This window comes from Garra rufa, chromosome 6, assembly GCF_049309525.1.
Source record: "Garra rufa chromosome 6, GarRuf1.0, whole genome shotgun sequence".
In the NCBI taxonomy this organism is placed as follows: Eukaryota; Metazoa; Chordata; class Actinopteri; order Cypriniformes; family Cyprinidae; genus Garra; species Garra rufa.
The window spans coordinates 40,784,402-40,808,010 of NC_133366.1; the positions used below are offsets into that span (position 1 = coordinate 40,784,402).

The window sequence follows — 23,609 nt, forward strand, 5'->3', positions numbered from 1 at the left end:
TCCAAAGCATGTCTAACAGATGTAGAACAAAAATTCTACAAAGTTTGTGTTGTGTTTGGGTCTTTTTCTTGCTGGGAAATCTTTGTGTGTTTCCCATATCCTGTTTCTCTTTTCTCACTACAGATCATTTCCTATGTGCAGGAACACTGTTTGACTCCAGTGGGTAGAAGCTCAATGTGTTTTTGTGAATTAAACAGGGAGCGAGAGAACACCTCACACAAACACATCCTGTACACAACGTAAGGTCTTCTGGGGGCACTGCTATGGAGACTAACCAACACAAATACACATCATGTCAGCTGCTCTATTTACATGCATGCTTGAATCTGTTGGCCTGGTACAGTGAGATTTTCTCACTTTCTCCAGAATCTGGTCCAGAAACCACTTTCTGAACCCACTGCTCTTTCCTATGTTTTGGAAATAAGTGTTTAAATGGCACTAAAGTGTAGCCAATAAGCGAGATATATGCCACCTGTTGGAGAACACGGGGTACTGCATATTGCTTGCAGGCAAAGTCTGACTTTGGGTTTTTAATCTGGAAGTGGATTTTTCTGATCACTCAGACTATCTACAATTAAAATAAGATTATGAAAGCAAACAACAACATAGAAAATGGTGCAGTGGTGCAGCTAAATCTGTGTGGTTAAATGAATAAATCATTAAGTTAATCAATCACATAAATATTTTAAAATGCAATTTATTTTGTGATGGAATAGCTGAATTTTCAGCAGTTGACTCCAGTCTTCATTGTCACATGATCCTTCCCAAATCCTTTAAATATGCTGATTTGCTGCTCAAACATTGCTTGTTATTATCATTGATGAAAAGTGTTTTTGAAACCGCAATACACTTTTTTCCTGAAGATTCTTTCCCGAATAGACAGTTCAAAAGAACAGCATTTATTTGAAACAGAAATCTGTCTTTTCTGTCTCTCTTGATCAACTTAAAGAAGTATGTACTTCTTTAAAAAGAATACTTTTGAACTTAATGTATATTATACCTTTATGAAATCAAAACCACTTTATACGTAGGTTTTTGACATGTATTAGAGGGAAAAATAGAGAAATTAAATGCTTTTTTTTTAGAAACAAAACAATTCAAATAAATAAATAAATAAATCAAAACAAAAACTTTAGGATTCTGTCAAATAGTGAGGGCCAGTTTAAAAGTAGGTTTTAGGGGGGGAAATAAAGAAGTGAAACCCTTTTTAACGTTTTTTTAGCAAAACAATGGAAACAAATAAATAAATAATAAAAACAACAACAAAAAACTTTATTTTTAAACAAAACAAACAATGCAAAAACATTTTAGTTTGGTAATTATATATTATTATTTCTTTATATTATCATTTATTTTGTTATATAATTAGATTATTACCTAAACAGATGAAAATAATAATACTAGGAAATAATAAAATATATACATTACCATTCAAAAGTTTTGGGGTCAGTAAGATTTTTTTATTGTTTTTTTTTTTTTAAGTTTTATTTTAAATTTGAAAAATGTCATTTTTAAAATTTCGAAACCATTCTGAATGAAATCATAATATAAATAATTTATTATATTTATATACCAAAGATGAGCAAATATCCTAAAAGGATGCTCTTTTTTTTAAATCAATAATCTTGTGCTTCATGTGAAGAATAATTATTTATAAAAAGAATATATATATATATATATATATATATATTTTTTTTTTTTTTTTTTTTTTAAGTAGCACAACTGTTTTCTCCCTTTAACGGAGTTCACCTTAATAAAGCTAATAAGTGCAAACATAATAATGATAAATTCTAAATATTGTAAGACTAACTAATATTGTATTTCCATGAAATCAGTATTTAATAAGAAAATGTTATCTGCATAATGAACTAAAAATAGTTAGTCTATTAAATAATGTCAATAATAAACTTTTGTATCCTGTGAAATATATCAGTAGTAGTCCTGGTTCCACAAAAAAGGCAGCGTTTCCTAAATCTGACTCCACAGTAACACATGTCCTTCAACACAAAACTTTCCCCTGATTGTCAGCTATTAGATTGTGGAGCGAAAATCACAGTTTGGCCTGTGGTCTCTGTGGAGAAACAAGACAACGATTGTCTGGGAGGAATGTGACATTCTCTGCTTGATTCAATTCTACTTTTCATTGACACTGAAACATGACACACACAAACATATAGAATATGGCCCCTGAAACCACATGCACTCAAACATATCCCTGCAACCCCTTGTAATTAAAGAAAGAGGAAACACGCAAAAGAGAAAGAGAAAGAAAAGGGTATGACACAGAGAAAGGTTAAGTTACGGGACTGCCCAAAACTTTTCAGAAGTGTAGACATATAAACACTGAAAACACAAACATGTCTTTTTCTGACCAGAACAGGAAAACTGCCTTAAGCTATACACACACAAAAAACGGACAGACATACGCACAACAGGATGGGAGGACGGAAAGAGAGAGAATGGCAATGAGCAAAAGAGATGAATGGACAAAGTGAGACAGGAAACTGAAGTTAAGTGTGAAGTGGTAAACTCAAGTGTGTGTTATGCCTTTAAATGATGAACATGTGGCCACAGACAGACAGGAGAGTTACGTAACGCTGCACAAGGTTTAGACACTAAAGTGTTGAGTTCTGTTGGCTTATTAACACCGGCTGCAGCTTCCCGCTCCCTCGATAACACAGACATATGTTGGATTCAATACGAAAGATGTCTCACAGACCTAATGGTTTTAGGTTTCTATTTGCTAAATGCCTAACCTAATTCTTAGTTTTAAAGGGAAAAAAAACTTATTTATGCTCCTGTCAAATAGTGAGGACCACTTTAAAAGTAGGTTTTTGACATGTTTCAGGAGGAAAAATAAAGTTAATTCCTTTTTTAATTTTTTTTTTTTTTACAAAACAATGCAAATAAATAAATAAATAAAACGTATTACTTATTACTAATTTATGAAAGAAAGAAAGAAAGAAAGAAAGAAAGAAAGAAAGAAAGAAAGAAAGAAAGAAAGAAAGAAAGAAAGAAAGAAAGAAAGAAAGAAAGAAAGAAAGAAAGAAAGATTTATTATCCTGGAAAAAAGTGAGGACCAATTTTTAAAAGTAGGTTTTTGACAAGTTTTAGGGGGAAATAATAAAGAATCTAAATCCTTTTTTAAAAGTATTTTAACAACACAATGCAAATAAATAAATAATTAATTAATTTAAAATAAAAACAAAAAAACTAAAACTTTTTTATGATCCTGTCAAATATAGTGAGGACCACTTTAAAAGTAGGTTTTTGACATGTTTCAGGAGGAAAAATAAAGTTAATTCCTTTTTTAAGTTTTTTTTTTTTTTTACAAAACAATGCAAATAAATAAATAAATAAATAAAACGTATTACTTATTACTAATTTATGATCCTGTCAAATAATGTGTACCACTTTAAAAGTAGGTTTTTGACATGTTTTAGAGGAAAAAATAAAGAAATAAAATTATTTTTTAAGTATTTTAAAACAAAACAATGCAAATAAATAAGAAAGAAAGAAAGAAAGAAAGAAAGAAAGAAAGAAAGAAAGAAAGAAAGAAAGAAAGAAAAACTTATTTATTATCCTGAAAAAAGTGAGGACCAATTTTTAAAAGTAGGTTTTTGACAAGTTTTAGGGGGAAATAATAAAGAATCTAAATCCTTTTTAAAGTATTTTAACAACACAATGCAAATAAATAAATAATTAATTAATTTAAAATAAAAACAAAAAAACTAAAACTTTTTTATGATCCTGTCAAATATAGTGAGGACCACTTTAAAAGTAGGTTTTTGACATGTTTCAGGAGGAAAAATAAAGTTAATTCCTTTTTTAAGTTTTTTTTTTTACAAAACAATGCAAATAAATAAATAAATAAAACTTATTACTAATTTATGATCCTGTCAAATAGTGTGTACCACTTTAAAAGTATGTTTTTGACAAGTTTTAGGGGGAAATAATTAAGAATCTAAATCTTTTTTAAAAGTATTTTAACAACACAATGCAAATAAATAAATAATTAATTAATTTAAAATAAAAACAAAAAAACAAAAACTTTTTTATGATCCTGTCAAATATAGTGAGGACCACTTTAAAAGTAGGTTTTTGACATGTTTTAGGGGGAAAAATAAAAAAAAGTTAAATCCTTCTAAAGTATTTTTAAACAAAACAATGGAAATCTTATTTATGATCCTGTCAAATAGTGAGGACTACTTCAAAAGTTTTTTTGACATGTTTTATAGGGAAACATAGAGACGTTAAATCCTTTTTTTATTAACAAAACAACGGAAATAAATACATAAATAAATAAATAAGAACAAAAATGTATTTATGATCCTGTCAAATAGTGAGGACCACTTTAAGTATTTTTTAAACAAAACAATGCAAATAAATAAATAAAAACTACAACTCCACTTTAAAAGTGGCTTTTGATATGTTTTAGGGGGAAAAAAATACAGAAGTTATGTAAAAGTTTTTTTTTGTTTTTTGTTTTTAACTAAACAACGCCAAAAAAAAAAAGGTTAGGTAATTACTTCTTTATTTTTAAAAATAAATTATTTTTGTTTATTATATATTTAGTTTATTACTTAGACAAATAAATAATAATAATAATACTAGGAAATAATAACAAATATATATTACCCTTTCTGAGGTCGGTACGATTTTTAAAAATGTTTTAGAAGATGTGCCTTTTGCTTATTAAGGCTGCATTTATTTGATCAGAAAATAAATCCGTATTGTGAAACACTGTTATAATTTAATGTAGCTGTTTTCTATTTTAACAATTAAAATGGTCATTTATGGCAATGCTGAATTTTCAGCATCATTAGTCCAGTCTTCAGTGTCACATGATCCTTCAAAAATCATTCTAATATTCTAATATTCTTGGATTTTTTTCCCTTATTGTCACTTTTAATCAATGTCTTTACTGTTACTTTAAATCAATTTAATGTGTCCTTTTGAACAAATAAATGTAAAAAATAAATTGTGGTCTATATAAATGATAATCAGCTTTATATAGGATACAATATGCATGCACTTTTAAAAACCACAACTTTGTGGTGTCAATAGTTCTGCAAATATGCATCAAAAAGTAAATTTCAACTTCTTTACTGTAGCACAGCCACCTGAACTGTAACAGTGATGCTGGTAAAATAATCACACTTACAATATCAGTATAAGCTTACAGGAAACATTACACTCAACAAAACAAACCTAGACACTCTTCTACTGTAGCGTTCACGCTGTCTACTTCCTTAAACAATGCCTTTAAGATTTTGTTCTGTGCATGTGGCGTGTTCAACAAGTAAAACTCACCAGCCGGCTGAACCGCTCGGCCTCCCGGTGGACCCAGACTACCTGTGGGTCGGGCTTCTCGGTTAGAGGGCTTCGGTCTGGTTTCTGAAGATCCAGAGGTGGATGTACTATTAGTCCCAAGAGATGGTCCCAACTTGGAAGACACAGTCTGTAGAAAGAGTTGTTGATTAGCGACAGCATCCCAAGCCAGAGAGCCCAACTCTGGGCGCCGTAAAGTAACCATAGTGTTAGCCATTCCACAGTACAGACAGAAAATGTGCAGCGGTACAGAGAGAGAGAGAGTGAGAAGCAAGAAGGAGAGGGAGGAGGAGCGGAAAGGAGGGAGGGGAAATAAGACTCGCCAGTTTCAAAAAGCAGAAGGAAAGAAAAAAAGCAAAAAGCAAAGGGAAAACGTTTCTATTGTGTTATTCCCTCAGGGCTTCTGATGCCAGGACCAGCCCAGATCTTTTCCTTTTCTCCCCCACGTTTGTGAACACATGGAGTGAGTTTGTGGAAAGATTCTGTTGCCTGAATCAGTGTTCATATGAGTCAGACTCCTCTCAGGAATGTTTCCCTCCACATTCGGTTCCAAGACAGTTGTTTTATTGGCAAAAACATCTCACTCATGTTCTCTAACCAAGTTGAAAAAGCCAGGAAAGTGAGAGAGGGAACTGGAATTTTAAGCCCTTGGATGTTTTCGAACGAAATAGTAAAGCAGAAACATGCAAAAGCACTTACGTAGAATTGCGTAAGCACTCTGACATGCTGTAAGACTGGACAGTGAACATATAGAGAAAACAAGGTGTTGATGCACAAACGAATATTTGTGTTCATCTCTAATCTTAGTATTTACCTTCTAAAACTTTTTTGAGGTCTACATTTACTCTTGACTTTAATTAGACCCAACCTAAGAACACATTTAAGCCTGAATAGCAGCATAGCAGAATCATGTGACGACACGTATAGAGCTGGACTTGTTCAAGCAGTTCTTCTAACAAGGAGAAGATTGACATGGAATCAGACAGCTGCTATTAATACAGTTATTTAAGTTATATAAGTTTACATACACCTTGCATAATCTGCAAAATGTTTATTATTTCACTAAAATAAGAGGGATCATACAAAATGCATGTTATTTTTTATTTACTACTGACCTGAATAAGATATTTCACATAAAAGACGTTTACATAAAGTCCACAAGGGAAAATAATATTTGAATTTATAAAAAAATGACCCTGTTTAAAAGTTTACATACACTTGATTCTTAATACTTCTACAAGGACTTAATACCTGAATGATCCACAGCTGATTTTTTTTTTAGGTCTAGTGATAGCTGTTCATGAGTCCCTTGTTTGTCCTGAACAGTTAAACTGCTCACTGTTCTTCAGAAAAGTCCTTTAGATCCCACAGATTTGTTGGGTTTTTTAGCATTTTTGTGTATTTGAACCCTTTTCAACAAGGACTGTATGATTTTGCGATCCATCTTTTCACACTGAGGGACTCATATGTAACTATTACAGAAGGTTCAAACGCTCACTGATGCCTTAAAGAGAAACACAATGCATTAAGAGTTGATTAAAATTTGAAGATCTGGGTAAATGTAACTTATTTTGTTTTCTGGCGAACATGGAAGGATCTTCTGTAGCTTCAGAAGGGCAGTAATAAATGAAAAACAAACATGATATTTAGTCAAAATAAGACAAATGTACACATCCTTATTCCGTTCAAAAGTTTTCACCCACCAGCTCTTATTGCATTGTTTTTCCTTCTGAAGCATCAGTGAGCATATGAACCTTCTGTAATAGTTGCATATGAGTCCCTCAGTGTGAAAAGATGGATCTCAAAACCATACAGTCATTGTTGGAAAGGGTTCAAATACACAAAAATGCTGAAAAACCAAAGAATTTGTGGGAACTGAAGGTCTTTTCCAAAGAACAGCAGGCAGTTTAACTGTTCAGGACAAACATTAACAACAATCACATAAAAAACAGCTGTGGATCATTCAGGTAACAACACAGTTTTTATAAATTCAACTATTATTTTCTCTTGTGGACTATATGTTATAGTCTTTTATGTGAAATATCTTATTCATGTCAGTACTAAATAAAAAACAACATGCATTTGGTATGATCTCTCTTATTCTGATCAAATAATTAACATTTTGCAGATTCTCCAAGGATTCTGCAAAAACATTTTATATTGTTTTCTATATTGATATTAATAATTATTATTACAATATAAAGAGCAATAATCTACAATAATGATTTGTACCATAATATTGCAGGCCTATGAGCTCCTGTTTTACATGTATAATTTAGATACAATTTTTAACAGTCTGTTGTTATTGACAACAGTTTAAAATATGGAATAAATGAATTGGCTAATTTTAAGTATTTGACATTAAAGACAACATAGTATGGTTTTTAAATATTTGCCCTCACAAATGTAAAAAAAAATGTCCCTGGAAATCAATTGCAGGGAGCAAATATTAATGGAAAAGTAATTTCTGACCCTGGAGTATACCAAAACTTGGATGTGCATAAAAGACACAAACAGCCTGAAAGGTCAGGCCGTACCTGGGCGTAAATTTAAAAAACTTCCTAATCCTCGTACATCCTTCCATTACTGATCAAAAGGCAACTTGTTTCCACAGGTTGGTTCTCAGTCTGTCCATCCCAGTTTATATAACTTACTTAGTTTTGACTTCAAATGAAAAATTCATTCAGGAAGGCCTAGTGCCAAAACATTTGATGATTCTGATGATCCTTTTGTGCTTTTTGTACAATAAAAATCGAAAAATATTAAGTTTATAAGATGTTTTTTATTTGTTACAAATATGTCTGTACCACAAAATGTAAAAAAAGTCACTTTTCAGTGACGTAGGAGTCGCATTTACAGGGGAATATCTGATTTGTCCGCTTACAGGGCAGACACAAATGCACATATTCGATTCATATCTGATTTATTTTTCACTACTAAATGAGGCCAGAAACCAATAGGAGAATATCGTAATCCATGTGATTTTTTCCTGCTTACACGGTTGTGGGCCATATCCGATCTGTGCCACATGGGAGGAAAAAAATCTGAATTGGGTCACTTGAACCATGCAGTGTAAATGCGGCCTAAGTGAGAGCAGATCCTATTTTTTTCAGTTGAAATAATTACTTTTTACTGATCTCTGCACCCTAAGTATTGGTTGAGCGGAGTGATTTTAATAAAAGTAAAAAAAATTTACTGTAAAAACTAAATATAATCACTAAAACACTAATAAAGGTTTAAAAAATAGTAAATATAAAAATAAAATTTAAAATGTACTAAATAAAATCTATTATAAGTTTTAATAATAGTAACAATTTGAATAAATGCACATAATACAAGTTAATACTAAAATATAAACCTTTTTCTAAATATAAAAACTAAACGTAATTAACAAAATACTTAAATACGTGTTATAATATCAGTAAAATTAGAATAAACTTAAATAAAAGTTTTAATATATTAATATTTTTTTTTCTAAATTTAGAAACATAAAAAACTATCAATGAAATAATAAACCTCAACAAAAGTTGTATTAATAATAATAATAATAATACTAAATGTACTAAAAAACAACATTTCAATAATAGCAAAATGTAAATACACAAAACGTAAAAAATGTAGTTTAAATATGTAAAAATATTTCAAAATGTACAAACTAAAACTAAAAAAATTAGGAATTTGTCCTTTTTACACTACCAATCAAACGTTTTGAACAGTAAGCTTTTTTTTATTTTGTAACACCAAGCCTGCATTTATTTGATCCAAAGTACAGCAGAAGCAGTAAAAATGTTAAAATATTTTTACTATTTAAAATAAATGTTTTCGAAGCTGAATTTTTTACATCTTTACTCCAGTTACATGATCCTTGAGAAATCATTCTAATCTTCTGATTTGCTGCTCGAAAAACATTTAATATTAACATTAGGATGAATGAACATTTTAGATGAATAGATCGATCTGAAATTGAAATCTTTTGTAGCATTATAAATGTCTTTATCATTTGATCAATTTAAAGCATTCCTGCTAAAGATCCTTAAAGCATTCTTGCTAAATCAGCATATTAGAATGATTTCTCAAGGATCATATGACGCTGAAGACTAATGATGAGTAATGGTGCTGAAAACTTAGCTTTGATCACAGGAATCAATTACAATTCAAATATATTCAAATAGAAAGCAGTTATTTTAAATAGTAAAAATATTTCAAAATTGTGCTGTTTTTTCTGTACTTTGGATCAAATAAATGCAGGCTTGGTGAGCAGAAGACATTTTAAAAAACATTACAAATCTTACTGTTCAAAAACGTTTGAATGGTAGTGTATATCCAAGATAGTATACAAATAGATTTGTAATGCTTATGCTTTAATATTATTCTACACAACAGCAACTACAACAGTAAACAGTAACTTAAACTGCATGAGGGAGTAAGGGTAAAACTTAGTCACTAACCTTGACGCTCTTAGAGGTTTCTTCCCCTTCTGCTTTCTCAATCTGAGACTCCTCTTCATCTTTAAAATCAGTTGAAGGAGGATATTCTGTCTTCATTGCGTCTTCTCCTTGTGTCGGCAAGGATAAAGTGTTTACATCCTTCTCTTGACCGCTACCGACCGACGTCTTTATGTCATTCCCCCTTGTATGATTTGATGATGATCTGCTTCTTTTTCCAACAACCTTATTTTCCACCTTCCTACTAGCATGAATCTTCACACTTCCTGAAGCTGACTGGTTAACATTAGTGTGTGTTGTTGTTGTTCTCGCAGGATTGGCTGATCTTGGCGCAGAAGCAGCCCTGGAGACGATCTTGGCCTTCACGTTCCTCAGGTCTGGCCTGGGGAACCTCTTTATCTCAGGTTTTGTGGCTTTGGTCAGAGTAGTCCTTGTAGGAGGCTTGGCAAGAACACGTCCTTCCAGATCATTGGGCTTTTTTGCTGTGGACTTTGGCTGGTTGTCTTGAGAAGTTGTGTTTTTGGTATCTGTTGTGAAAGCATTTTCTGTCTCATTCATGACGTCAGTTTCTTGAATGGCTGAAGACAGCTCAGCTTCCTCTTTTTCATGGACAATTTCCGTCTGGTGTTCATTCACCACATCTTCTGCTGGTTGGCCTTCTGGTGAAACACTGGTTGGCGTTACCACTTCAGAGCTGGTAGAAACCTCCAGATCAGAGACACCAACTTGGCTCTTTATTATTAATTCCACCGAAGCCAAAGAAATAAAAGAGTCTTCTTCCTCTTCCTCTTTAGTGTCGTCATCCTCAGCGTTTTCTGAAGAGCACAAGGATGTATCATCACCATCAGTTTGACCAACCTTCTGTGTTACCACCAAAGTGACATTATTGTTGTCGTTGTCACTCCAACAGTCTTCATTAGCATCCAGATAAACAGAAACAGAGTTGTCGTTGTCCTCACTGTAGTCCGGTCTGCAGTCTGGACTCTGTATGCCGGAATCATCACTGCTGGCTGTTACTTTTCCCATTTCCACCTCTGGCATGTCCACATCCAGAGGACTATCTGTTCTGGCACTGCTCAGACTACTCAAGCTACACATAGAGTCCGGTGATGTCTCACCTCTATCGTACAAGAGCAAGGTTGACGATGATAACAATGGGGATTCAGAGGTGAATGCACTGTTACTCTGCTCACTACTGTGTAATGCCAGACACATCCCATGCTGAGATCCCTGAGAAGGCCTCTTGGGAAGTACAGGTGATGGAAGCTCAGGTTTGTTTGTTGGTGATTCCATGTGACATGTGGATGGAGACGCAATCATACAGTCACATCCCCCATAGCTAGACGCAAACCAACACTGATGAACAATAAATAATTAAGGTGTTTCTCATCATAGAAAGTCTCTTCCTTTGATCATTCAGAAGCTGATGTCCATGGTTTTCCTGATGCCCCTTCAATGACTCTAAGGAACAAGAAATGACAACAGCATGTCAGTTAAATTTCATCTAACTGATCTATACTGTGATTTAAAGATTATAGAGACTGAGATGAACACAGTGAAATCAAAATCATGTGTGAAAAGGCAAACCCAATAGTAATGTTGAAATTGAAAAATAAAAAGAATTGTGCCTTAACTTTTAGTCAAGTCTAGTAATTAAATCTAGATGAGATGGCAATAAGTCAAAGTGCAATACTTCAGAATATTAACAATGTCTTGTAGGGAGGTTTAAAGAAGAGCACTACTGCTCCCTACTGGCAATTTCTCATTTACTACTCCCTATATATTCCCTACTTTTCTACATAAGGAAAGTCAAAGGAAATAGGAGCAAGAAAATAAGTACATTTATTTATTTATTTATATATAGTAGCATTAAAGAAGGTGTATAATGTATATAATTGTTATTTAGCAAGAGATTAATATAAATAATACTATTATTTATATTATAAAGTTTCTTCTGCTCATCAAGGCTGCATTTATTTTATAAAAAAATCCAGAAAAAAATGCATTATTGTGAAATATTATTTCAATGTGAAATAACTGTTTTCTATGTGAATATTTTTTTTAATGTATTTTTTCCCGTGATGCAAAGCTGAATTTTTAGCACCATTACTCCAGTCTTCAGTGTCACATGATCCGTCAGACATCATTATAATATGCTGATTTATTATCAATGTTGACAACAGCTGTGCTGCTTACTATTTTATTGGAACCTGCGATGCTTTTTTCAGGATTTTCTAATAAATAATAAGATTTATTTATAACAGCATTTATTTATAATAGAAATTTAGTAAATTTTTATTCACTAAGGATGTGTTAAATTGATAGAAAGTGATAGCAAAAAAGACTTTTATTGTTAGAAAAGATTTCTATTTTGAATAAATGCTGTTTTTACTTTTTATTCATCAAAGAATCCTGAAAAAAGTATCACAGGTTCCAAAAAAAATCATACTGTATATATCATATATACAGCATATAAGAATGACTTCTGAGGAGTCATGTGACAAACAAGACTCGAGTAATGGCTGATGAAAATTCAGCTTTGCATCACAGAAATAAATTATATTTTAAAATATATTCAAATACAAAAGCATTATTTTAAACTGTAAAAATATTTTACAATATGCAAATGAACTTTTGAACAGCAGTGTAGTAAAAATAGTCTGTAGTCAATATAATAAAAAATATAGTACAATTGTTTCCAGGACCACAAAACCAGTCATAAGGGTCAAGTTTTTGAAATTGAGACTTGTGCACCATCTGAAAGCTTTCCACTGATGTATGTTCTGTTAGGAGAGGACAGTATTGAACAGAAATACAACTATTTGCAAAACTAGAATCTGAGGATGCAAAAAATAAATAAATAAATAAAATCACCTTTAAAGTTGTCCAAATGAAGTTCTTAGCAATGCATATTGCTGATCAAAAACTAAGTTTTGATATATTTCTGGTAGAGAATTTACAAAATATTTTCATGGAACATGATTTTTACTTAATATCCTAATGATTTTTGGCATAAAAGAAAGATTTATCATTTTGACTCATACACTGTATTTTTGGCTATGCTACTTAAGACTGGTTTTGTTGTCCAGGGTCACAATTAGAAACTCATTTCTCTCTTTAGGTTGATTCATAGAAGGTGTGTATTCAATGTATATAATAATCAGCATAATATAATACAATACAATGTAATATAATATAATATAAAACACGCTTTCACTCTTTCTAAGTTGATTCATGAAAGCTGTCAGTCTGCTTGAATACTGGAAAAGCTTGTTTAAACCCACCTGCATGGAAATGTATTTTTAATTTAGTCACTCTTGCATAATTTAGCCATGCACATGATAGTGCACCTGCACAATCAAGTCTGCATTATGTCAGAGTCACACTTTTTAATCATATGTGGGTGACAATGTAGGTCAGATAAAAGCTAATAAAAGGAGCAGGCTTTTATTTTGATATTCAGGGCATTCTTTCTCTCACACACTAGGCAATGGTGACAGTTACAGCCACAATGGTGGCCTTGTGTTTCCATACAAATGCTGAATGGTCCACGACCAAGAGTCTGATTGTCCTGCTCACAAAAACCTTTCATTGAATACACCAAAAGTCATCTTTTAATACAAAGAACAGGCTGATATCAAGCCGGGTTGGGTGGATGAGTGGGTGGCAAAATACGTGTGTGCCCTTTCTAAGAGCTGGTGCATGATCTCATAGCACTCATGCAAAAGTGCAAGCATTGCTTGTGAAGTTATTAACTAGGCCTAAGTATTGAGTAGAACTGCATTTATCAACCATATAAGGGTAGGTAACATTAGAGTTTTTAAAAATGTCACAAATGATGATACAATAAATTGCACTAAGTGACATGCCAATAAATCTGTATCAGGAAAAAGTCTCCTCCGCTGACCTTCCGCAGGTATGCTTATGTGACAGAAATGGCTACTGTTGATGAGACTGCTGCTGACAGCACAAGCGCATATATAATATCACTCCGGAGAATGAGATAAACAGACTTTACGATGCAAAACAGAGACAAAAATCTGATCATCTTCTCCTGTTGAGATGTTTAAACAAACAAATTATTACACCACCAGTTAAAAGTTTTTGAACAGTAAGATTTTTTTTACATTTTTCTAAAGAAGGCCGGCATTTATTTGATCCAAAATACATCAAAACTGCTTTCTATTTTAATGTATTTTTAAATGTAATTTATTCCTGTGATCAAAGCAAATTGAAAAAGCATCATTACTCCAGTCTTCAGTGTCACATGATCCTTCAGAAATCATTCTAATATGCTGTTTTGCTTATTATTATTATTATTATTATTATTATCATCAATATTTAAAACAGTTGAGTACATTTATTTTAGGATTTTTTGATGAATAAAAATTTTAAATTAAGAAAAAGAGCTAAAGATCAGCATTTATCGGAAATAAAAAGCTTTTGTAACATTATACACAATACCATTCAAAAGCTTGGAGTCAAATTATACTTTTTTTTGGGATGGGTTATAGAAATTAATACTTTTATTTAGCAAGGACACTGATAAAGACATCATTAATGTTACAAAAGAGTTCTACTTTATATTCTATCCTATTTTCTGAACTTTCTATTCATCAAAGAAACCTGAAAAAAATTCTACTCAGCTGTTTTCAACATAATATTAATATAAACATGTTTTTGAGCAGCAAATCAGAAGGATCATGTGACTGGCGTAACGATGCAAAAAATTCAGCTTTGAAATCATCTGAAAGAAAGAAATTACATTTTAAATATATATTCAAATAGAAAATAGTTATTTTATATAATAAACATTTTAAAATTGCATGTTTTTGCTGTATTTTGGATCAAATAAATGCAAGCTTGGTCTGCAGAACAGACTTTTTTTGAATTTTACTGTTCAAAAACTTGAAACCCACGAAAGTGTTCAATTAAAGAAATTTTCCTTCCTGCTAAAATAGCTAATAGCTTTTAGTTTACATTACAAAACCATGATTTGCTACTTGCTATTGCTAGTAAGTAGCAATTGGAAAGTTGTATTAATGGCAAGAGACGTGCTGATTCCAGGGAACATTTTATTGGGTATAAAGTTTAATACACCACCATTCAAAAGTTTAGGTTCAGTAAGATTTTTTTAAAGAAATTAAATATTTATTCAGAATAAGTACACATTAAATGGATTAAAAGTGACAGTAAAGACATTAATAATGTTACAAAAGATCTCTATTTCAAATAATTGCTATTGCTATTATTGTTTGATCGAGAATGATAGTAAATACTGAAGTAATGGCTGCTGTGATTTGCCATCACAGGAATGAACTACATTTTAAAGTATAATCATATAGAAAACAATTGTTTTAAATTGTAATAATATTTCACAATATTACTGTTTTCACTGTGTTATCACATAAATACTGCCTATGTGAGCATTAGACTTTTTAAAAAGCATACGACCCCAAACTTTTGAATGGTAGTGTGCATCCTTGTTTTTAAAACAATTTGCAAATATTACGACCCCAGCAAAAAAAAAAAAGGAACTAAAAGCTACAAAGATTTTGTTTACATATTTTGAACTAAAGCCTTTAGTGCTGAACATGTCTTGATGTGAATCTTTTTATGAAACTTAAAAGTACAACAACCAACAGCCCTGTATATCAATGCACAGTCAGTGATTCCGATATTATGTAACACTTTCTTGCTTCCTACTGTGCTCAGCTCAGATTGCACTGGGATACTAAACATGAACTATGTGACCCTGGCCTGCATAGCTCTCTCAGTCCAAGGCCACTATAATCTTCTGAGATTGATAATTACACTTGGTTTAACATCTCCTTCTACCCAGATTATCAGACAGATGAGACACATACCCTGACAGAGAAAGTGAGAGAGAGAGGCACACTGCAGCAATGATTTTGTACTGTGTTAGGGTCGGTCCTACTTACCCTTGGGGTGTGATGAGAATGAGAGTGAGATATCGACTGGATTAAGTTAACAAAGGTAAGGTTACAGTACACGTCATATTTCTCGACCCTCTCTGTCATGGCCTCAATACACCCAACAGATTTGCAGAGTCCCCTATACATTTACGTGCACTATACACAACGTAATGGATGATGAGAAAAGCGAGCCCTGGTGTGCTGCACAGCACGCCTGTCAACTGGAATAACTCTGAGCGAACCTCACACTAGGGCAGAAAGATCACAAATATCAAGCCTAGAGATACACAGCTAAAAATCTTAAAGAGCTGTATTTTATTATCAGAAAAGAAGAAAAAAGAAATGTTATAATATTTTTCTCTTCTAACTAAACTAGCAAATGTAAAATATGCAAAAAGTAAGACTGTGTTTTGTTTGTTAAAAAAAATACAGGGTTATTTTGCTCCATTATTCCAAATGAATAGATTATGATCCAAAATTCAGTGCCTTGCGAAAGTATTCATACTCCTTCATTTTTTCACATTTTATGTTGCTGCCTTATGTTAAACTGCTTTAAATTACTTTTTTCCCACATCAATCTACACTTCATACACCATAATGGCAAAGCAAAAAAAATGAATTTTAACATCTTTGCAAATTTATTAAAATAAAAACATAAATGATTCCATTGCATAAGTATTCATACCCTTATCTGAGACAGTTGAAATTTAGTTCAGAAGCATTCATACTGCTTGTAGATGTTACTACACTTAGAGTGAAGTTAACCTGTGGCAAATTTAATTGAATTAGTATGATTTGGAAAGGCACACACGTCTTAATAAAAAAAATAAAATAAAACGCATATCAGACCAGACAGCAATGCAACTGATACGTCCAAAACGTCCGAAGGTAGAAGGGACATCGTTGAAAAAGAGAGTATCATGACGCATGTCCCTACTACCTTACTACTTTTCTTAGGGTGACCATATTTTGGTTTTCAAAAAAGAGGACGTGGATGCAACGGTTTGTTGGGGTCCTAGTTTTGGTATCAAAATATGTTATTTCCATACCAAAACTACAGATTTTACCGTCACTGTTATGCCGATTGAACATAAACACAGCTAAAGCTGTGCTACCACAGTGGCCATCCTTCACAAAACTAATATCTACCACAGTTTTATCACAGGTAGAAAGCTGAATGTTTCAATGCAAGCATTTCGGTCAAATAGAATTTATGCAATATTTCTAACTTTTAACCCACGGGAGAAAATCAACCCGCCGCAACAGTTTAAAAATCATCCCAATTCCGTGGAAAAAATGTGGATTTGGCAACCCTACATCCAACACGAGCTGCATCCAAAACGATTTAAATACGCTGTGTATTGAAAATTATATTCAATATAAGAATGTTTAAGAAAACAGTCCCACGCAAGGCTTTAATACAAAAACGCACACAATGAATGGCGACTGTAGAAAGCAAAAACCGAATCCCGGACATTTTGGGCGATTTAGGAATCCCGGCCGGACGCAAAAAGAGGACGTATGGTCACTCTACTTTTCTGGACCTTGAACGTGTCAGATGCAATGCTGTCTATGCAGGGTCAGAAAGCTCTCGGATTTCATCAAAAACATCTTAATTTGTGTTCCGAAGATGAACAAATGTCTTACAGGTTTGGAACGACATGAGGGTGAGTAACTAATGACAGAATTTTACAGAATCCCTTTAAACTTAATCAAACATTCACATTTTAAAAAGCTGCTTTCAAAAACTACCTCTCTCAAAAATCTGAAGTGGCACATTCTTTTGAATCAGAATGGTGCTTTATGCCATCATCACACTGGTGAATGACTGACATCAACCCAGTTTTCTTTCACTAGCCTGTCCACCGGCCCTCTGGGTGAAAAGAACAGTGAAGCGAAGGGTGGCTAATGCTTCTTTCCCTGACAAAATGATCTAGAGAATGAATGTGATGTTCTAGGACTGAACTGAGTGGATTTGTAGAACACTCCTCAGTGCCTAGAGCCCCAGTAGCAGCATAAGATGTCGCATGAACTTATATAATCAATACTGAGCCGTTTCGGTATCAGAAAACCTGAGACTTAAGTTTCAGTATGACCTTCCAAAGAGTCAGTGTTTCTTTGTCCATGTGACACACAATACATTTGCTTTTCCCTAAACTAAAATGACAACACCTTTATAACCTTACAGAACATCTGCTCAAATTTCTGCACAGCATCTTAAGCATCATTTCACATTTAGCACCTGCGTTATTCCCCAGCTTAATATTCATAATTTGGGAACTGCAGCCTTTCTGTAACACGGTTTTTAGTAATTAGGTGAGTATTCCAATTAACAAGGAATCACGCCGATGACCTAGAACGAAAATATTTCAGCATGTGATGACAAACGCCTGCTATGTCCTTGAATTGACAAACCTCTTAGCATTGCAACTATTTTTGGCCGCTTTAGCATTGTTAAAATGCAGGCTGCTTAATAATTAGACCAAGTATTAAGCCTCTGCCTTACCACTGTTGTCCTTATATGACTTAAAGGCTGTGCAGAAAGTCCATAGCTAGGCGATGGCTTAAATAAATAACATAAATTATTAAGGTGGGCAGTCACACCTCCATATAAATGTCATTCTTTCCGAGATGCTGGGTTGGATTATGCAACAGTGTCTCAATTTTCATGCTGCTTTCAACAGCCCTTTTCTCTACTTTCCCTATTAAGAATCACTTCTGCATAACACAAAATCAAATATTTCATTCAGAAATGCATAAGGTAATTCAGAAACTGCACTGGCAATACCTTAATGCTTTTTTCCTCGTCCTGCTTCCCATCTAAGACCTAAAAATAGACTCAGGTCCAAAAGACGGAAGCAAGGTCTCTCTCTCTATCATAGTGCAGACACCTGTCTAAGTGCCCTGGTCAGGTAACATAGACGTAGCCTAAAGCTCTTCCATTAAAAACTGTTCCAAACTCAGGAACACGAGGACTTTGCACATGCGGCATGTGAGATAACTTGGTGTATGCATTCTAATAAAATATAGATGTAGAGTGTATTCACAATGCGTCATCAATAGGCCGTATTGGTGGAACTGAACATAACGCCATTGTACCGAAGGAAACTCGCATATTTTGCTGATTATTGCTGCTGAAAATGGCCAATGTTTTGGTCTGTACTAATCGGTCGGACCGGGAAAAACATTTGAAGTACTATAGACTGCCAAAAGTTATCACAAATCAAGGAGAAGAGATTTCCAGGGCAAGAATCAACAACATTCATGTTTGTTCTTATCATTTCCAGTCAGGTAGGTAAATTATTAGGCTAATATATTAATTAATACTGCTCATACGTGTCTTTTCCACCTATGAACTTTAGTTTGTCAAAATATTGTGTCCTTTCCGGCTTACAAAGTTCTCTATATGATTTAGCAGCTTCCACATGATTTGTCCATGGTTTAGACAGCAAAAATTAGCAGAGCAACGTATTCAGCAGTACATGAACCGTCAATCAATGCTGTTGTTTACATCCAAGTATCACCAATATGACCACGCATCCAGGTAACTGATCAAATCATCACATCAGTGCAAACCCTCTACCCTTTTGTTACTTTCTTTCTGTGTTTCTATCTCTCCATACTGTGTAATTATACTGCATAGTTGAGCATTAGCATGCTGTTTGCTTGGCTGGTGCTACAGCGGTCGAAAAGGTGTTTATTCCCCATAGTAGCACTTGGTGCCAAAACTGACCTCATAAGCTTATTCCAATGCCTGAACGTCAAGTCCAGATTTGCACAACTCTACATAGGGCCTAAACTAACTAGATGAAATGTTAAACACGTTAAGAAAGAACTCCTAGTGCTTGAATTCTTAGGCAATCATTACTGAACTAAAAGTCAAAGGACTCTGGTTCAGTAGATATTGATTTAGTCAGTTTTTCTGGCAAGCATAACGTTATCCCTAATACCATACTTATTTGTCATATAGTTTTCAAAAGATTAAAAGGTCATTTTTTATTTAGTACTGACCTGGATAAGATATTTCACATAAAAGACGTTTACATATAGTCCACAAGAGAAAATGATAGCTAAATGTATTCCCTGTTACCCTGTTTAAAAGTTTACATACAATTCTTTGGTTTTTCAGCATTTTTATATATTTGAACCCTTTCCAACAATGACTGTATTATTCTGAGATCCATCTTTTCACACTGAGGACAACTGAGGGACTCATATGCAACTACAACAGTTCAAACGCTCAAACTGATGGTTCAAACTGATGCTTCAGACAGAAAAACCATGCATTAAGAGCCAGGGGGTGAAAACATTTGAACAGAATGAAGATGTGTACATTTTTCTTATTTTGCCTAAATATCTTTTTTTTTTAAATCATATTTAGCATCAATGAGTGTTTGAACCTTCTGTAATAGTTGCATATGAGTCCCTCAGTGTGAAAAGACTGCATTTTGTATGATCCCTCTTATTTTGGTCAAATAATTAACATTTTGCAGATTCTGCAAGGTGTATGTAAACCTTTGACTTCAACTGTAAATGTTAGTTTATACCAGAAAATAAAATACTGTAACCGACACAATACCATGCATACTCTAAAACAGGAATGTACTTGTTTATTCGCGTACAAATGATCAGATACGCAGAGAGCTGTAGTTTGTGAGCTATAATTATGCCACTTAGAAAAAAAACATGCAACCACATATAATGCTTATGGCTATGATGATGACATCTTAACAAAGGAAGATGAACCACTTTTAGTACGTGAGAACGGCTTTGAAAGAAGCATTTTAATCTATGGTTGCACGAAATTGATTATAATAGGCTTATGTTATTAACGACACATAGTTCTTAAATTATGTAAGCTTAATTATACTGATGAAATTAGTCATTCTAACCTTACCTAATAATTTTTAGCATTCAATCTGAGACTACAAATGAACTTTTTTGACTTTTTTTTGATTTATGAGACAATCACATTTTTATCACATTCAATATACTCACAAGTAAAATCAAAATGTGGTAACCTAATTAAACTGCATACTAACTATTTAATTGCCATATACTGACAGCAATAAAAGTCTAATTGTGCTCATTAGTGATGTGTCGTTCGCGAACGAGCCGGCTCTAAGAGCCGATTCTTTGTTGCGAACGAGAAGAGCCGACTCCCATTGGGGAGAGCCGAATCTTCTGCCGTAAGTAGGGGCGGGGCTTCATTTGGGAACACCATGCAGCTAATCACATGGGAGGACCCACTAGGATCGTACCATTATGTGAAAGAAGCGATAGCGAGTGTAGTGGTTGGGGAGAGTGGGGACAGTTGCGACACTTTTTGCATTTCCTTTAGTTTCTCAGAGACTGTTTGTATTAGAAAGCCGAAATTTTTAATACAATAAAGCCACATCTGTCAGCTACTCACCCGTATTGCTGCAACATGCGTACATATGATAATATACGTACAATTTACACTTAAATAGACAAAGTGAAATGTTGCAACTGTCCCTACAATAAAAAAACAAAGAATAGTAAATGAAAAACATTCTTGAGTAACAAGTAAATTTCTTACCTATTCACTTAAAAAAGGAGAGATAACTAACTATTAAAGGGGTTAATTTCTATTATCATTATAAAATTACAATTATGTAATGTTATGGCAAGCTTTTAAATCAATTTTGTGGTAAAGGGACTGCATGTTGGGATGGTTGCAACAGTGTGTTGCAACTGTCCCTACAGTGATAGCCATGATAAAAATTGTTATATTAGCTTGAGACAATATCATTGACACATTAAATGCGAGTCCATTAGGAGAAAGTGAAAAAAAATGAGTGAAAAACGAAAAAGCAGCAGCATCTGGCTGCATTTCAGTGATGTTGATTGAAATTCAAATTCAATTCAAATTCAATTCAACTCAATGATTTTTAATGAAAATAAGGAATTAAAAAGTTGCTTACCAATACACAAAACATTCACAACTGATAAATTGGGCTAAAATAGAAGGGAGAGTGATACTGGAGTGATACTAAATAAAGAGCCATTTGGGAGCCGTAAGAGCCGGCTCTTTTAAGGGAGCCGAGCCAAAAGAGCCGAATCTTTGAAAAGAGCCGAACTTCCCATCACTAGTGCTCATATGCCGTTATTATGTCTGATCACATTTTGAGACTCATTATGATTTTATCTTAATCTTAAAGCAATAGTTCACTCAAAATGATAATTCTGTCATTAAATACTCACCCTCAAGTCGTTCCAAACCCGTAAGACCTTCGTTTAGCTTCTGAGCCCAAATTAAGATATTTCTGATGAATAAACTGCATAAACAGCAACACAACTACCATGTTCAAGGCCCAGAAAGGTAGTAAGGACATTGTTAAAATAGTCCATGTGACATTAGTGGTTCAAACGTAATGTTATGAAGCTACAAGAATACTTGTAGATCAGAAAACTCTCGGAATTCATAAAAAACATATGTTAATTTGTTTTTCCGAAAATGAACAAAGATCTCACATGTTTGGAATGACATGAGGGTGAGTAATTAATGACAGAATTTTTTATTTTTGTGACACAGAAAAACACAATTTTAAGCCATCTGTATAACACAATGACATACTTAGGAAGTTTCACTCTAAATCCTCTCAGGCAGGTAAAGGCACCTTCAATTTTCTCTGGATTTCTCTCGGTTTGCAAACTCTTCTGTGAGAACCAAACAGTTGCCATAGAGATGAGCTGTCTACTTTGTCGTTTGCAGTGTCTGCGATACCAAAATACCCACAAGCCTCTACAGATAACTCCTACTCTTACTGACTCCAAACATTAATTTTTATAGTACTCCAGTAAAAGAGCTGCCAAAATCAAATAAGTGCAAAAATGTAGTTATGAATCTCATTAAGATAGGCAAGGTAAGGTAAGGTACACAGGCAGGTGCATCCACTCACTAGAGCAAATAATCAAAGAGTCACGTCCCTCTAAAGCACTGATGGTATCTGGCGCATTTTGACTTTGGTGCTGGTGCATGTAATGCTGGTGCAAGGTAACATGTGTAAACAAATCAATAGATCACACTGGTTATGTCAAACAGCCCTGGAAAGGATCCAAAAAGAGGATGTGCTCTAATAACTTCATCATTAATATATACCACAGTGATTCGGGAATTCCAAGAATCAATACCAGCATTAGAAGCACAAACAAATCAACATTACATTACATAACTGTACATGTAACTAGTGTGGCACCATTCAAATACATAGATTGGGGGATGCAATCATAATATAAACAAACTCAAAGCTCCAAAAATATATAAACAAAGTTATTAGACTGGGATTGTTATTGAAAAATCCCCAGCTGACTTGAAAACCACAAAAACATCCCTCATATACATACAGCTGAAGAAAAGTTAGAGGCTGTCTCATGCAACTACGCAATTGATGACTGAAATATGACACCGAAGAGACCTACCTGCTTTTCAAGTGTTTAGAATCAATCCTAGAGTGTATTTCATATGATCAAAACGCACATTTTATACAGGTAAGCCTGTCCCGCACAAAACGTCCTGTTTCATGTGATCCTGCCAGCAAAAGCACTGCAAGAGAGCAGTTTCAGTCTGAGCGGAGACTCGGAGAGAGACCCCTCCCCTCTGTCTTCAGCTGCAGCCAAACCATGCCGCAGTAACCAACCAGAATTGTCTCTGCGTGTGTGTGTGTGTGTGTTTCAGAGAGCGAGTGACTTTTCCAAGGTAGCCCTGGAATGCATTTTTCCCAGAACCCTCTGTGCCAGTCGACGCAATAGCAGAGACAGTCCTCCCTGCTCTGCGACACACACATGGGTGTCACATACAAACCACAATTAAATCACAAAAAGACTTTTATTAAACACTGTTGAAGGCTGCTGGGGTTTTCACGCCAAATAATGA

At 33.8% G+C, this 23,609-nt stretch overlaps 1 protein-coding gene across 1 annotated transcript in view; it reads right to left on the reverse strand.

The window, feature by feature from the left end:
* mtus1b (microtubule associated tumor suppressor 1b) overlaps positions 1-23,292 on the reverse strand; it is a 74,602-nt gene extending 51,310 nt beyond the window's left edge. Inside the window, exons 1-3 of the mRNA XM_073842193.1 lie at positions 23,156-23,292; positions 9,780-11,237; positions 5,314-5,461 (exon numbers count right to left, since the gene is read on the reverse strand). Of these exons, the coding sequence (XP_073698294.1) occupies positions 5,314-5,461; positions 9,780-11,096 (1,465 nt within the window). The 5' untranslated portion in view covers positions 11,097-11,237; positions 23,156-23,292. The remainder of the gene's footprint in view (positions 1-5,313; positions 5,462-9,779; positions 11,238-23,155) is intronic.
* Between the last annotated feature and the right edge of the window lie 317 nt (positions 23,293-23,609).